This window comes from Thunnus maccoyii, chromosome 7 (assembly GCF_910596095.1).
Source record: "Thunnus maccoyii chromosome 7, fThuMac1.1, whole genome shotgun sequence".
Classification (NCBI taxonomy): domain Eukaryota; kingdom Metazoa; phylum Chordata; class Actinopteri; order Scombriformes; family Scombridae; genus Thunnus; species Thunnus maccoyii.
Window position 1 is genome coordinate 34,566,766 of NC_056539.1, and position 15,770 is coordinate 34,582,535.

Below are 15,770 nucleotides of genomic sequence, written 5' to 3' on the forward strand. Positions count from 1 at the left end.
ATGGTCAGAAATCACATATTTCAAGGTTAACGCTACAGTAATCTACATCTGAGCACCAGCGGGATCAGAGCAGAAAAACTCCACATACACAGCGACTGCCAGAACACCAAGTTTACCTCTTTAGAGTTCTCTCTACACTCTACTTGGGCCCAGGGAGATAAATCCAAATTCCAATTTCTTTTTCAATCAAGACGTGCAATTGTCATCTCATAAAGCGAACAGACCGGCGGACCTTCAGCCCCAGAAATGCCGCCAAGTACAAATATCACAACACGGCTGTAACTGCAGCCTCAGTTTGTGCCTCACAGAGCTGCAGGTAGAGTTATCAAGTCTGATAAGAGACGACAGAGAGGCGACGTCGTGCTAATAACCCAAACATTTATTCCTTTTCTGTGGCAGGAAAAGTACAACATACAACCTGAACCCAAAGACTAATAACAGCATCACGTTTTCAGACTCCAGAGAGCAGTTCTGTGTAAGGCAGACGCCACTGAGCATGTGCAGGAACATGGTTGATGCGTACATATCACAACGCCTGGACCGCTGTACTGAAGTTTTTTGAGAAATTTATAATGTAGCACAAAGTCCAGATGTTGTGATCTGTAGCACAAGAAGCTAGTGAAGCTGTAAACAGAACCGCATCTCTGCACAGGCACGTTCGCAGGTTACTAACTTAAAACTACTTAAGTCTTTGGAGCCGTTTCTAAACAAACTAACATGATGAAGGAACATGTCACCCAGTGCAGCGGTGTGGCTCACTGACGTGTTTTTAATAGTTTCTGGACAACAACGGAGGAATCAGATATATCAGGCTTTGATACACACACAATACTTTTTAGTAGATCAGTTCATTGATGGTTTGGATCCAAACATGAAGAAAAATAAAGAAAATTACCAGTTATGCTTTAAAGTGCTCAAAACACTTTGAACAGCTACAGTTCTATGACACTAGGGTAAATTCATCTGCTAAGAAGATCATGTGATATGATCAAAAGCTCCGGTTACAACAGCTGAACGGACCTTGTGGTGAGTTTGTGTCCAGAGTTCATCGTTTCCTGCAGTACTGTGAGTGTATCAGCTCGTTTTTAGTCTTTCTGTCCTCTGCAGGTTGAAAAGTGAACTTTAAACGCGTCATAATTTCATCACAGAGTCGTTCCTGACTGTTATTAAAAACATGAGTTATCTACAGATGATGAGGAGAAGGAGGGCTCATGTGTCTGTAACAGTCTTTAATAAACATCAACACCATGTTGTAACAGCATCAAATGATTTGTCAGTTTCAGTTTTGGCTTGATGATGTTTATCATGAAGGTTGTGAAGGACATGAGATAGATCTGACTGATCCGCTACAGCAGCAAGTTCACAAACTTTTTATCCTGTGACCCCTTAAACACGCAAATCTCTCCACACAGCTTCTATGTGATCAGTTAAAAGGCCGATTATCTATTTTTGATATTTTTGACGTTTAGAAGCCTGAGGAGATTAGATTAGATCAAAGCATCTCCTCAGGTTGGGAAGCACTGCTGTTGAGTTCAAAACAGGAAGTTAACATCGAGTTAATCTGGTTCTTCGCTGTGTTTTGTCGTTTTGTCTGCTGATTTCTGGTGTCCGGAGACAAACTGCACAGCTCTCCCTGCTGATCACAGCAGGACTCGTATTTATCAAACATCTCAGAGGAAAAACTCTGTTTCACATCATATTTGGTCCCGATGTTCAACAGAGTTTCATTAAGTGTCTGATCTTCTCCTGCAGGATTCAGCTGCTTCACGTCATCAGATACCAACAAATACAAACTTCCTGTTGGATCAAACACTCCACAGACATCTCGTTCTTTCCCTTCATTCTCAACTGAAAACAAGGAATTAACTGATAATCTCACCTCAAAGCTCCAGCGGATCATTCCCCAGCTAATCAATTAAACACATTATAATATTAATGACAGCTCGTCACACTGGTTTTGACATCATTGATATCTCATGTTTCAGTTTGATAAAAAGCAGCAGGAAGTTTAGTTCTGGTTTAACCGTTATGTCCGACAGATGTTTGATAAATACGAGTCAGTTCCAGTCTTCTGATTTTACATGTTGGTCACATGACATGCAGGTATACAGTACATGGATATGTGGAGAGTTTAGTGTCTAAATTCTAAATATTGAGAATTGTTTCATTTTTTCTGATGTGAAAACACACTTTAAAAAGGACCGTACTGGTGTTTTTAATGTTTCAGTCTACAGACAAACTGACGTCTACTTTCCTGTCTGTGTTCACCTGCAGCTCGTTCAGAAAGACGCTGCTAGTTTCCTCAGAAAAAGACTGTTGTGTTCAGACGCTGGTTGCATTATAAACTGGCCCGGGTCAGCTGGTTCCGGTGGTTAGATAAAAAGAAAATCTATTCATGAATCTGTGGCGATAAAATGACGTAAAGTGCGTCGGACATTCGGAGCTTATTTTGTGGCTCTGTTTCAGTTTTAGTGGTTGTTATTTTAATTAATGCAGATTCTTCATGAAGCTGTTTTTAATCAGCTGACCACAAACACTGGCCGCAATTACTGGAATTAAGAAGCAGATTTAATCCAAGAAACAGACAAACTGATATAGAAGAAGCAGTAATCAGCAGTTTTAGGACCATCCAGACGGAGGCAGGAGACTAAATTTATCTCACATATAATGAATTCAAGTAGAATTCTGTATAAGTTGAACTTTAATGGGAATTTAAAGGTTTGGAATAAACTGTCAAACATCCTGATACTCAGACATGTTAAAATCCTTTTCAAGTTTGCAAATTTTAAATCATTTTGCTTACAGATTCTATATATTATATTATATCTTCCTGCTGCTTTCATCCGTCAGTTTTTAGACAATAAATCTCACCACGACGTCTGTTGAGTAGCAGTTCTGGAGAACTTTAAAGTGCTGCTGCTGAAGATCATGAGGTATGATCCAAAAGCTCCAGAACAGCTACTCAACAGACGTCATGAATCACGTTTAAAGCTCAGAGATTAGACTGATCTGCTTCCTTCCAGGCAGCCGTTTGTTTCCCTTCATGACTGAAAGATGGAAAGTATAAACAGTCTGATCTGTAATCAATCAGCTAAAACATTAAACTGTCAGTGTGATCCAGTAAATATTGAACTACCTCTAACCTCCACTCTGTGTGTGTGTGTGTGTGTGTGTGTGTGTGTGTGTGTGTGTGTGATTGGTCGTCATGGAGACAACATGATTGACAGACACCCCTCCTCCCGGCACCTTGCTCAAAGGCAACAAGGAAACGATGGCGAGTGCATGTGAAGGCCTCCAACAGAAAGATGAAGCGAAGGCAGCGTGAGGAGGAGCAGTCTGTTAGTGTGGCGTCTCCCCGGGGCTGATGGGAAACATTTCTCTCTGTGTTTATTTCAGGTCCAGCACCATGCTCGCCGGGTTCTCCAGGTACTCCCTCCACAGGTTGGAGAAGCGGCACATGGTGGCGCCGTCAATGATGCGGTGATCCGCCGACCAGCTGACGTTCATGATGTGAGCTCGGACCACCTGACCCTTGGCATCGAACCGCGGCAGAATCTGACAGGAAATAAAAACAGGAAGTAAAGTTTACTTAAAGGTATTTTCTACCTCAGTGTGTTTACAGGTGTTCTCTGAGTAAAGAGTTGTATAAAGCTGATGATGTCACTGATGATGTCACAGCGTCGGTTGGGGCTGAAGGCTACAAGCTTGAGAAGTAAAACGATCTGAAGGTGAGGAGTTAGAAAGACGTGACCTCTGTAGCTCCTCATCTCTGCTGGAGGCTAGCAGCTCCAGGCTACATTAGCCGCTACTAGCACAGCACATCCCAATCTCCAGGTGCATTGTGGGTAACGTAGGCACCAGGTTTGGACCAAGACCCCAGGAAGTGCGCTGGGCTTTGAAGCCAATTTGACACAGTGGCCAAACCAAGCCGAACTTCTGGTCCGTCCCATAGTCTCACATTGTGAAAGAGACGTTTATAAATCAGTGGATACATTTTTCTGCACATCACAACTCGCCAAATGACTAGTTTCACTATCAGAATCCATTCGGTCTGATAACATTTAGAAAGTCTATAAGAGCTGCACAATTGAATTATTTTATCCCCATTCAAGTTAGCGGAGAGCTAAACAGGAAGTTAGCCGTCTCGGCCGGTGGAAGTCTCAGATGCACCTGCTCGATGGGCCCAACGATCGCAGAAGATCTGGGTAATTTTATACTTGGAAGTCGAACTGTTTTTGGCTTCATACATCACTGAGCAACTTTCATAGGAATGAAACCCTCCAACACTGTTTCCAGGTCTCTTTATACAGGAAACCTGGATGCTGCACTGCCTTCACAGTTCAGTTTCTTCCTTTTTGTTATTAACTACGATCATTACAAAAATCTGTTTTTGACATTTGTGATTCAATTCAGAACCACAGAAGAATCCAGATTCTTATGTCAACTGTTTTTTTATCCTCCTCAACAAAGCTAAACGAGTGGAGAACTTTAAACGTGTTTAGTTTGATTAGCTCTCAGACAGAACAGATCTGACTCTTTCAGGTCGAGGAGATGATCGGAGTCTCCTGACAGAACAGGAATATAAATCTGACTGTCATCAGCATAAATATACATTTAACTCACTGAGTGTAAGAAAGTCAGGTCTGTAGGACTCGATCATTCACATTTTCATGACACCTGAGCAAACTGTGCTGATGAAGATCATGTGTTGAGGTGAGATAGTTAAGTGTTGCGTATTGAGACACGAATTTATTGAACTCGTTACTGTTTGATTTTAAGAGAATGAATGTGAGGATGAAGTTACAATAAGATGAAATGAGATCAAACAGACACAGAATAAACACATCTGATGAATATTTGTGTTGTACACTGAAAGACTGACGAATTCCAGTTTCCTGGAAAAGTCTGGAACCCACCTGGATTTTTCCCAGCGCTCCGATGGCGACCTCAGGAGGAAGAATGACCGGCTTAGCATACGTCCCTCCAATCTGTTCAAACACAAACAGAGCAGGTTAATGTGAGCCCGGCTCTGCAGCGGGTTCAGGTTGTGGTTGTGGTTCTGGACTCACTGATCCGATGTTGGACAGGCTGAAGGTTCCTCCGCTCAGGTCGGCGGTTCCCAGCTGACCGGCGGCTCCAAGTGCCTGCAGACGGTTCAGCTCCTGAGCGATCTCAAACACGCTGAGCAGCTGCACGTTCTTCACGTTGGGAACCAGGAGACCCTGGGCGGTGTCCATCGCCAGCCCGATGTTATGAGATGCCTACAGTACAAAACATGCCGTCAACAACAACAACAACATCAACATCAACATCAACAACAACAACATCAACATGCTATCAAGAGGCTCCAGACTGCAGAACACTTTGTTGGCATCATACAGGCGACTTCTTTAGCATCTTTTAAATCTTTTCTTAGAACATTCTTTTATCAGAAAGTGTTCATGAATGTTTGATGTGTTGCTGTTTTATCATCCCACTCTTGAAAGTTTATATTTTTATGTAATTTTATTTTATTCCCTGGTCTTTTACAATCTCTGCATTTGTTTTTAAATGCTGTTTGTTCATTCTTTCTTCTTTTTTGTTAAAGGGGACCTATGACGCTTTTCCTTATTTTTAGTCATATATATATAATGTCACAGTGTCAGGTGTTCATGGTAATTGTGGTTGACGTGTTAAATAATGAGGTAACGTATGTAGCAGTAATCCCTGTGAGCAGAGAGCAGCAGCTCTGATCTGAACGGTTTCCAACAGTTTTTTATGCTTCTGGCAGAGTCGACGTCGGCTGGTTACGGATTTCTTTATATGGTCGTCTGCTCCACTCCGAACCATGACTCCATTACACGGCAGCAAAATAAAATAGGTAGTTTACCTGTTGGAGGTTTCCTGATTGTCTACAGCCCTTCATCATCATCATCATCATCATCATCATCATCACTGTGGCTGTTTCTGCTTGTACTGCATTATTTCTGACTGATCTGCTCAACAAACAGCTACAAATACCTCCACCTGTTGTTTCGACCAGTTTTTAGTGCCTCTAACGAAGCTCCGTTAATTCATTGTTTCACTTTACTCATGTTTCACTTCCTGTAAATTCTTCACAATAAAAGTCTCCAATTATTTAGTCATTTAAAATCTTTTAATATGAAGCAGTAAAGCAGCAAATGTTGGGTTTGCATCGGCGGTAACTTTACACAACTGATATGGCTGTCTCTCTGCAGGCTTCCTGAAACTGACCAATCAGAACAGAGTGGGCTCATCAGGAGGGCGGGCCTTAGAGAGACAGGAGCTAAAACGGCCTGTTTCAGACAGAGGCTGAACTGAGGGGCTGCATAAAGGACCAGTAGAAGATAAATAAGGAGTTTTAACTGTGAATCATGCAAAGTTGCTCTAGTGGAGTCCCAGAATAAAAATACAGAGCTGGAAATGAGAATTATAGATCCCCTTAAAGAATTCTGTAACTTTGTTAAGATAAGTGTTATATAAAATAAGTTTATTATATTACTATTTTATCAACATGACAACACAGACAACATGCCTGCAGCACACAAAACAACATGTTAACAACAACTCAAAACTGACATCACAACAACTGATCAAACTGATTAAAAATCAGACAGAAGGCCCTTCTCAATACGAAGAGCGCCAAGTTCAGACTTGCATACTTGAGAGTTCAATTTGGAATACAAACTGCTGAGGACGGGAGGACGCAGTACGATCATTTGCAACTGGAACAGCAGCTCAGCTCAGCTCTGATGATTTAACTTCAACATAAAAACATGACTGTACTGCATAATTTCTACTCAAAGCTCCACTATCAAACTTTTTCTCAAGAAAATAACTTCACTGACAGTAAGACGCAGTGAATTGTAGCTATAATCTTAAAATTAAAAGCGTTTACTTGGTGTAAAAGCACTGATTGGTCAAATTTGTCACTTTCTTCTGATTTTTTTGCTAACTTTGCAATGATTGGATAAAACTGAAATGTCTAAAGTAACGCAGATACTGTCGGGATTGTTATGTCACCTGAGTGGACTGAAGGAGTCAGCATTGGTTGTGAACATGAGAAAGGCACTGTGGGAGTTACCTTGTAGGTGATGTTTTGGCAGCCTTCGTCTACTGAGGCGTTGAGGATCGGAAAGTGGAGGAGGCCGAGGGAGGCAGCCTGAGCCAATGAGAGCACAGCATTAGCATCAGCACCAAACATTGAAGCAATCAGCATGAAGCTCTCCTATTCAAAAGCTTTGTGGTGGTACCTTGATGAAGAAGGGCATGTAGCTCAGTGTGACCCCTCGACCTGCAGCGATGGATTTGAGTTCGGCTCTCAGAGCCACCAGGCGGGTCAAGTCGACCTCGTCACAGTAACCAAAGTGAGGAATCTTCAGGGCCGCCGTCATTGTCTTCACCATCGCTTTATGGAAACCTGCAGACAGAAAACACTCAGACAGTTCATCACACTGATACTTCATCATGCAGATGTCTTCATTTCTTCACCGGCAGTCTCTGGATTTCACTTCCTAACATTCTACTTCTTCAAATTTACTTTGAATATAAATATAAAAGGTCCTAAAGATCAAAGTCACAAACGAGCATCTATATTAGATTTTTATGTGAACTCTGACCTTTGAGGGGCTCGGTGACGTCCTTGCCAGTAAAGACGGGTTTGGGCATGGCGGGTGGAAGTTTGATGGCTGCCGGAGCGCTCACAGGCCTGGCAGCAGCAGCAGCAGAGGGCGCGGCAGGAGGCGGAGTCTGGATCTCCTGGAAGGGGGCTGGAGGTAAGATGGCTCCCGTCTGTTTGGCCAGGAAGTTCAGGATGTCCTCTTTCAGGATCCGTCCGTCTTTACCCGTTCCTACCACTTCACTGAGCTTAATCTGAGAGGTCAGAGGTCAAACCAGTCACACCATCAACAGGTTACACTAGGGGACAGACTGGAAACACTAGGGACAAGATAATGGAAACAGACTGGCGGCAGAGTAGGGACACTAGAGAGGCTGAGGAGAGACAGATGTTGTTGGGAAGAGTGGGCACAGACTGGGGACATTGAGGACAGACTGGGACTAAACTAGGAACACTGAGGACACACTGAGGACCAGGGCAGGAAGTTAACTTTTTATTACGAAGGCTTTTTGCCCTCATGAAATATGTTTTGGGGGCATTTTGGATCATTTTCAGGGCAGTTTGCTCAAATGATGAAATGTTGTATGTAGAACAACATTCAATGACTCTTATTAAAAAAAGTGAAGGGAGCAGCCAAACTTATAATGCAAGAACACTTAATGTGTAAAATGTGCAGATCCGGAAGCCCAGCTGTCCAAAACATTTCCCAGTCACACTTTGAATACAGAGCATGGACTGTAAAAAATATGGCGGTAGTCACTGTGACGTCACCCGTTGGTTGGTGGACTGCTGTTTTTAAGCCTCGAGTTTAGCCATTCGACCGTTGCCATCTTGGATTTGACTGTCACCATCTTTGATTTTTGGAACCAGAAGTGACCATATTTGGATGAGAGGGTGGAGCTGACCCTAACACTAGCCACAAGCTTGGTTAGCATGATGCATTTACAGCATATGGTTAACTGTGGTAATGCTAATGCTAATATTTGATAGTGAAAAACAGGCTTAAAACTATAAAAACAAAATGAACTTACGGAAAAACTGAACTTCCTTCTCCTTAGAGGGTCTTTTAGTACAACCAAATGCTGAACAAGACTTTTTTCGGCGACCAAAATGTTAGTTACCTTTATGAACTGAAAACACTGACGTAGCAACGCCTACACCTATACTCTAAATCAGGGGTTGCACCATGGTTACATTAAGTAATCAACGTTGTTGCCATGGTAGCAACTTGTCAATCAGAAAAGTAGCCATGCCCTGAAGCATACCCTGCTTTATTGTCTATTTTACTTTAAATGGAACCATAATTTACAAAATGAACATCATGCTGTAATGAAGAAGACTTGGAACTAGCAATTGAGACCATAAACTCATTAGGAAAGTGTTTACTGAGGTAATAAATCAAGTGAGAAGTAGGGTCATTTTCTCATAGACTTCCATACAATCAGACTTTTTTTGCAGCCAATGGAGTTAGCTTCACTTTTCAGACCAGGAGCTACCTGCTTGATAAAGGGCAACATCTGGACACACTTGGCCAAACTTATTAAATCCTTGTTTAACTGTTTATTTTACCATTTCAAAAGCTCCTGTTACTGTTCCTGTTTAGGGATATTTTGCCCCAAGCCCATGTTAATATCCGACCCTGCTGGGGACAGACTGCTGGATAATCTACCAACACAGAAGACGGACTGAGGACACTGGGAACTCTGGACATACTGGAGACAGACTTACATTGTTCTCCATGGCGAGCCGTCTGACGGCTGGGGTGGCCTGGGTCTTGTGACCTTTAATCTCCTGGTGGGTGTGTTCTTCTCTAGCCATGGCAGGGGTCTCAACCACATCCTCCTCCTGGATCACCTCTGAACCACAACCAGAGACGCATCAGTCAAACACAGCAGCTGATTAACTGCATCACAGGACAGAGTTACGCAGATGATTATAGATGAAGCACCACTGCAAGGTGCTGACAAAGCAACTGTCAGAGCTCAAATCTCTTCTATTCTAAAATCCTCAGACACGCCCCACAGAAAACCTGGTTCCATAGTTTTGTGTTGCAACCTCCTCACCTGTACTGGACTCTGTCTCAATGTCGACCAGGGGTTTGCCCACTAAGGCTGTGGCATCCACGTCGTAGTAGAGTCTTCGGATGACGCCGTCGTAGCGGCTGGTGATGGTGACTGATGCCTTGTCACTCTGAACCTCACAGATACTGTCGAACTGAGAAACTTTATCTCCCTCCTTCACGTACCTGTGAGACACAACACATATTCAGAGAACAAGACTGGAAAGAATGGATATGGACTGGGAATAATAGGGACAGATTGGGAATAATGGGGATGGACTGGGAAGAGACTGAACAGTCAGTCGTGTCTGGGTATTTGGGTAATTTCGGGTAGTTTCTGGGGACTTAGGTAGTTCCAGGTAGTTTCTGGGGGACTCGGATAGTTACAGAGGGACTCGAGTAGTTTCAAAGGGACTCGGGTGGTTTAAGGGGTACTCGGGTAGTTTCGGGTAGTATCTGGGGACTCAGGTTGTTTCTGAGGGACCCAGGTAGTTTTGCGTAGTTTCTTGGGACTCAAGTAGTTTCTGGTAGTCTCTGGGGACCCTGGTAATTTCTGGGGGACTAGGGTCATTCTGGGGACTGGGGTCGTTTCTGGGGACTCGGGTAGTTTAAGTGGGACTCAGGTAGTTTTAGCGTAGTTTCGAGGTACTCAAGTAATTTCTGGTAGTCTCTGGGGACTGGTAATTTATGGGGGACTCGAGTAGTTTCTGGTAGTCTCTGGGGAACCTGGTAATTTCTGGGGGACTGGGGTCGTTTCTGGGAGCTTCTGGGGACTGGGGTAGTTTCTGGGGACTCGGGTAGTTTAATGGGGACTTGGGTAGTTTAAGTGGGACTCAGGTAGTTTTAGCGTAGTTTCTAGGTACTCAAGTAATTTCTGGTAGTCTCTGGGGACTCTGGTCGTTTCTGGGGATTGGGGTAGTTTCTGGGGACCTGGGTAGATTAAGGGGGACTCGGGTAGTTTTGAGTAGTTTCTGGAGACTCGGGTAGTTTCTGGGTGTTTCTGGGGACTGGGGTAGTTTCTGGGGACTCGGGTCGTTTTAGGTAGTTTGTGGATCGAACGTGTAGATCGTGGTCCTGTGTAGTACGTACCACTCCTTGACTGTCACCTCCATGATTCCTTCTCCGATGTCGGACAGTTTGAACTGGACGATGGGTCCTCGACTCACTGCAGGACGAAACACCAGCAACACCAACGATTTATCATCATTACATCAGTGATTACATCATCACACCGAAGCCCCACAAAAACCACTGGGTTGACCTGGCAGGTTGCCATGGTAACTGTATCCAACAATAACACCAACATATTATCTTGTGCACTATACTCTTTGGTAGAGGAGGTATGACGCCATTGACAGGCGACCAAATGAAACGGTCCGTTACTTTGATTAAAATTACAGATTTCTCTGGGTTTGAAAATTGTTGGAAACATTTGAGATAATGTAAGTACACAACTCAACAAAATATATAACATAGGTCTAGTTGTTTTTAGACATTTTAATGCGGAATAGTTACATATTATAGCTTTAAATAAATACCACTAAAATATACTGAAGAAAAATAATCAATCAAAAATGATTATATAAAAACAATTTTTATTAGATATATCTGCAACATGATGGTTTCATGGCTACCATCTAATTGTTTCTTGTCCAAGCATTTACAGATTTTTGGCATAACTATTTGCCTAAATACATAACGACATTTAGTTAACAGTTAACATTCAATATTCATGTAAACGTAGTTGCATTCACTGTCCTTATACACATATTCACCCGTTAAGCAAACATAACACGTTAAATACAAAGAAAAGAACTATGTATGCTTGCTGTACATTTAACTTTTTTACTTTTTAATCAAATTGTGTTACCTTCTTGCGAAATATATTACGTTTAAATCGCCAATTCTGTCGTACAGCACAGTTTATTTAGTAAATTGAATTGTGTAATGACAAAATATTGTCTGACGAAGGTATTACAGAAATGCAGACCTTCACGTGACTCAATACCGGTATACCGTAAAATAAGGTGTACAGCCAAGCCCTAAAAGAACTGAAGGATAAAGAGGTTCAGGTACGAGTGACCAGGTCTCAGGACTCTGGTTTCTGGACTCACCTGTAGCAGTGTGCAGTGCTCTGCTGTTGAACATCTGCAGGTTTCTGTCAAATCTGAAGGCGACTGGCTGGAGACTTTGCTCACATCTGAAGCTCTGCAGCCGGAAACATCTGCGGCGATACTGCTGACTCAGCTAACGGGAAGAAACAAGAGACACATCATCACCTGTACAGATACGCTCAGTTAGTAGTTCAGAATCAGAATCAGGTTTACTGCCAAGTAGGTCTGCACATACAAGAAATTTGCCTTGGTGTTGTGGTGCATTACAGTTTCTGTGGTCTTGTGGTTTTGTGGTCTTGGGTAGGGCTGTCACTATTAATTGGAAATTTCATTAAAACGTGGGAAAAAGTAAAATATTAGAAGTGTAATGACCTGTTTGAATTCAAACTTCACAGATTATAAGCACAACTGACAGTCAACCATCAGTTTGATCAGTAAACTAAGATGATAAATAAAAATGGAGGACAGCAGCGAGTAAAGCTGTGCTGATCGGATTATAACAATACCCAAGCATCTGATAAGCAGTGTGTGGAAGGATTTTGGGGGTAAAATTACCAACAAAGATCAGGCTGTTTGCCAATTTTTTAAAAAGCAGCTGCTTTACTCTACAACCACAACACATCTGAGGACTCAGTCACTGGTTTACACACAGGTGAGGCAGCGGAGGCGTCAGACAAGCGGCACAACATCAACTCTACAAGCTGGTCTGACACAGAGCAGCTGTGCAACACCACACAGGAAAAATAAAGACTGTACTGAACGGTAAGACGCTCTCTCTGACCGGTGACGGAGGGAAGTTGCTGCCATATGTGCTGCTGCCAGTCTCAGTCAAGTGCTTCTAAGGCACATTACGGTATCTGTTGTGTTTGAATTAATTCAAACAAATTACCTATTCGTTTGAATTCTTTTGAACTTGACTTTTTGATAAAGTGATGGCCCTAGTCTTGGGTAGTTCCTGGGGAGTCGGGTGAGGTCATACAGGTAAACATAGGTACATCTCCCACAGAGAAACTGACTTCATCATGGCGTCCTGTCAGGTTGGCTCCTCTGGGATTTCCACGTTCCATGTCTGCGAGACAGTCTCAGTTTTGGAACTACAGTCCCCATAATGCTTTAGGGGACGTAAACAGGAAGTCTAGCGTTGCTATGGATTAGGTGAGTTAGCCGACTGGAGCCCTGTTTCTTTACACTATATTTGTTTACATTTTAGCGGCTGCTGTCTGCAGTGTAACATGATGTACAGACAAACTATCACTGATTACTGTGATACTGAAGAAAACAGGTTCTGCAGTTTTAGGCAGCGTCTTTTTTCTAAGTAGATTTTTGGAAGCTTATTTATACATCAGATCATATCTTCAGGACGTCTGAGTCACACTGAATTTGAAAATATGTGTTTCATGTATGTGTGTTCAAAATTCACTGAGTTATGATTGAACGCCTCTCGTCACCTGAACAATGAATCCAGTCAGACGGAAACTGGAAGACTGAAAGTTGTTTGGTTTGATTCTTAAGTTTATTCCCTTGTCCTTTTTCTTTGTTTCAAGAAACTCAGTTGAGAAACAGAATAAATAAACCAGTAAATGTCTGTTTCTGCTTCATGAAAAAAAATATTCTGTCTGCTGCATCATAAACCAGATTTTCAACTCTTTTCCGAAACATTCTGGTTCATGTTTTGAGCAGAGAAATGTGTCACTAGCAGCCACCGTGTTTGTTTGGATCAAGAAACAGAGTCTTGACCAGAGAAACAGGTTAAAAATGTTTTATTTTAGTTTTGAGGCCCTCATAAGGAACCTCCAAGTTGTTCCTGAGGTGAGCTGCAGGACTGGAGAGGACGCAGGTTTCTGTCAGAGCTTCAATATAATAACACGACCGGCGAAATCAGCTTCACTTCTGAAAACTGACTTTCATCATAAAGCTTTCTTATCATTTTTATTGATTTATTTACTCGTTTTTAATGTTATATATGTGGTCGTGTGTGTATTCAGTATTTTATTCTGTCAGTTGTTCCTTTTAAGCCTTGTAAAGCACTTTGTAATTGCTGATTTTGATCAATGTTATAAAATTAACTTTAGAGCTGCAATAATTAGTTGATAAATTGATTAGACGATATTTTAACTAATATTATTAGCTCTAAATTAACTATTTTGAATCATTTTTTTAAAAAATAAGTCAAAATTCTCTTCTTAAATGTGAATATTTTCTGGTTTCTTTAGTCTCTATGACAGTAAACTGAAGATCTTTGGGTTGTGGACAAAACAAGACATTTGATGACGTCATCTTTGGGAAACATTGATCCACGGTTTTCACCATTTTCTGACATTTTATGGACCAAACAACTAATTGATTGATTGATTATAGATCAAAAATGTATTATTTATTTATTTTATTATTTTTTATTATTATTATTATTATTATTATTATTATTATTATTATTATTACTACTATTAAAGCAGCAGACAGAACATATTTTAATCCAGATGTTTAGGAGAGTCATTAAAGATTCTGGAAAAATCTTCAGAACAGGAAGTGATGTTAAATCAACTTGTGAGTTTTTCAAACATTTACATTAAAGCACATTTGAAGGATCTTTTAATATCCAGTATGAACAGGAGGAATGATTACAGCGAGGAAAACCTCTTTCACTGTTCATATGGACACCTGACTGCTGGTTTAACTGGAAACACTGGAAAGACTGGGAACCTCCTTTGATCTGTTGATTAATAAATTAATCATTTGGTCCATAAAATGTCAGTAAATGGTGAAAACTGTGGATCAGAGATTCAAAGTCCAAGATGATCCTCAAAAGTCTTGTTTTGTCCATAACTCAAAGATCCTCAGTTTACTGTCAGAGACTCAAGAAACCAGAAAATATTCACATTTAAGAAGCTGGAATCAGAGAATTTGGACTTTTTCTTTTTAGAAAATGACTCGAAACAGATGATCAATTATCAAAAAAAGTTGGCAAATTTATTTAATAGTTGTGAACTAATCGATTAATTGATTAATTGATTAATCAGTGCAGCTGTAGAAAGTTTATTTATCAGAAAATGTTTTTAAAAGTTTTTCTGTCTCAAAGTAATGTTACAATATGAAGCTTCATCAGCAGCAGAATATTGATCCGATAACAGTTCAGACTGATGCTTCCAACTCTATATTAAGACACATTATTATTGCTGTTATTATCATTATTAATATTATTATTATTACTACTATAAACTGGACTGTCAGTTAGCTGTTAACTGTTAGCTCTGTGACCCAGCAGGATGCTAACAGAAGCTAACATGCTAAGTTACGAGCTGCCCAGGGGGACGAAGTGATGACGTCACTCTGCAGCAGCTCCACGTTAGCAGCAGAAACAAACAAATAAACAAACAAACAGACAAAATGAAATGTTTTAGCCGCAGTTTTCTCACCAGCCGTCTGAACACACTGAACGAGCCTCTGGTCACCGCCGCCATCTTTCCTCTCTGCTGCCGCTCCGACGTCACAGCACGCCCCTCTCAGTAGCCAATCAGCACGCAGCGTCTTTTTCTGCTTTAAACCCGGCAGACAGGACGCGTCAGCGACGCGGTGCTGCCGCCCGGCGGCCAGAGATGCAACAACCACAAACATTTCATCAGCAGCTCATCAATGCAGCGTTTACCTTGTCGACCACATGGTTGCACACAGTTCAGAGGATGTGTTTATTATTGATATATTGATATGATATTATTGGAACTCAGGACGACATTCACAAGCATCACTTCTGCATCCTGTCATTAGTTGTCAGCAACTTCCACAAGCTGAAGCAGCACCACATTTCCAAACTTCACACTCTGCAATTACAAAGTGGCAGCTTGAGAAAGAATCTCTGTAAAAATATACTGTTTCAAGGACATTAATCCTTAGAAAAAACATGTTCACATGTTGCTGAAAAGTGTGAAATGGAGAGAATGAGTTTGTCCGAGACAGGAAAGGACTTTGACTCTTACCGAGTTGC

At 41.6% G+C, this 15,770-nt stretch overlaps 1 protein-coding gene across 1 annotated transcript; it reads right to left on the minus strand.

The window, feature by feature from the left end:
* Positions 1 to 1,209: 1,209 nt before the first annotated feature.
* Positions 1,210 to 15,280, minus strand: dbt (dihydrolipoamide branched chain transacylase E2). The gene is made up of 11 exons (XM_042416197.1): positions 15,205 to 15,280; positions 11,792 to 11,924; positions 10,767 to 10,842; positions 9,682 to 9,863; positions 9,347 to 9,474; positions 7,620 to 7,872; positions 7,254 to 7,420; positions 7,085 to 7,162; positions 5,070 to 5,261; positions 4,917 to 4,988; positions 1,210 to 3,555 (listed from the first exon to the last, which is right to left on the minus strand). The coding sequence occupies exons 1-11, from the start codon at positions 15,247 to 15,249 to the stop codon at positions 3,388 to 3,390; spliced, it is 1,494 nt and encodes a 497-aa protein (XP_042272131.1). The 5' UTR covers positions 15,250 to 15,280; the 3' UTR covers positions 1,210 to 3,387.
* Between the last annotated feature and the right edge of the window lie 490 nt (positions 15,281 to 15,770).

Excerpts from the sequence above, each read along its gene's own strand:
- dbt (XM_042416197.1), bottom strand. The coding sequence starts at position 15,249 with ATGGCGGCGGTGACCAGAGGCTCGTTCAGTGTGTTCAGACGGCTG. Across the intron at positions 11,925-15,204 it reads TCAGTGTGTTCAGACGGCTG|CTGAGTCAGCAGTATCGCCG; the intron begins GTGAGAAAACTG and ends TCTTCCCGTTAG. Across the intron at positions 10,843-11,791 it reads AGCACTGCACACTGCTACAG|TGAGTCGAGGACCCATCGTC; the intron begins GTGAGTCCAGAA and ends TTCGTCCTGCAG.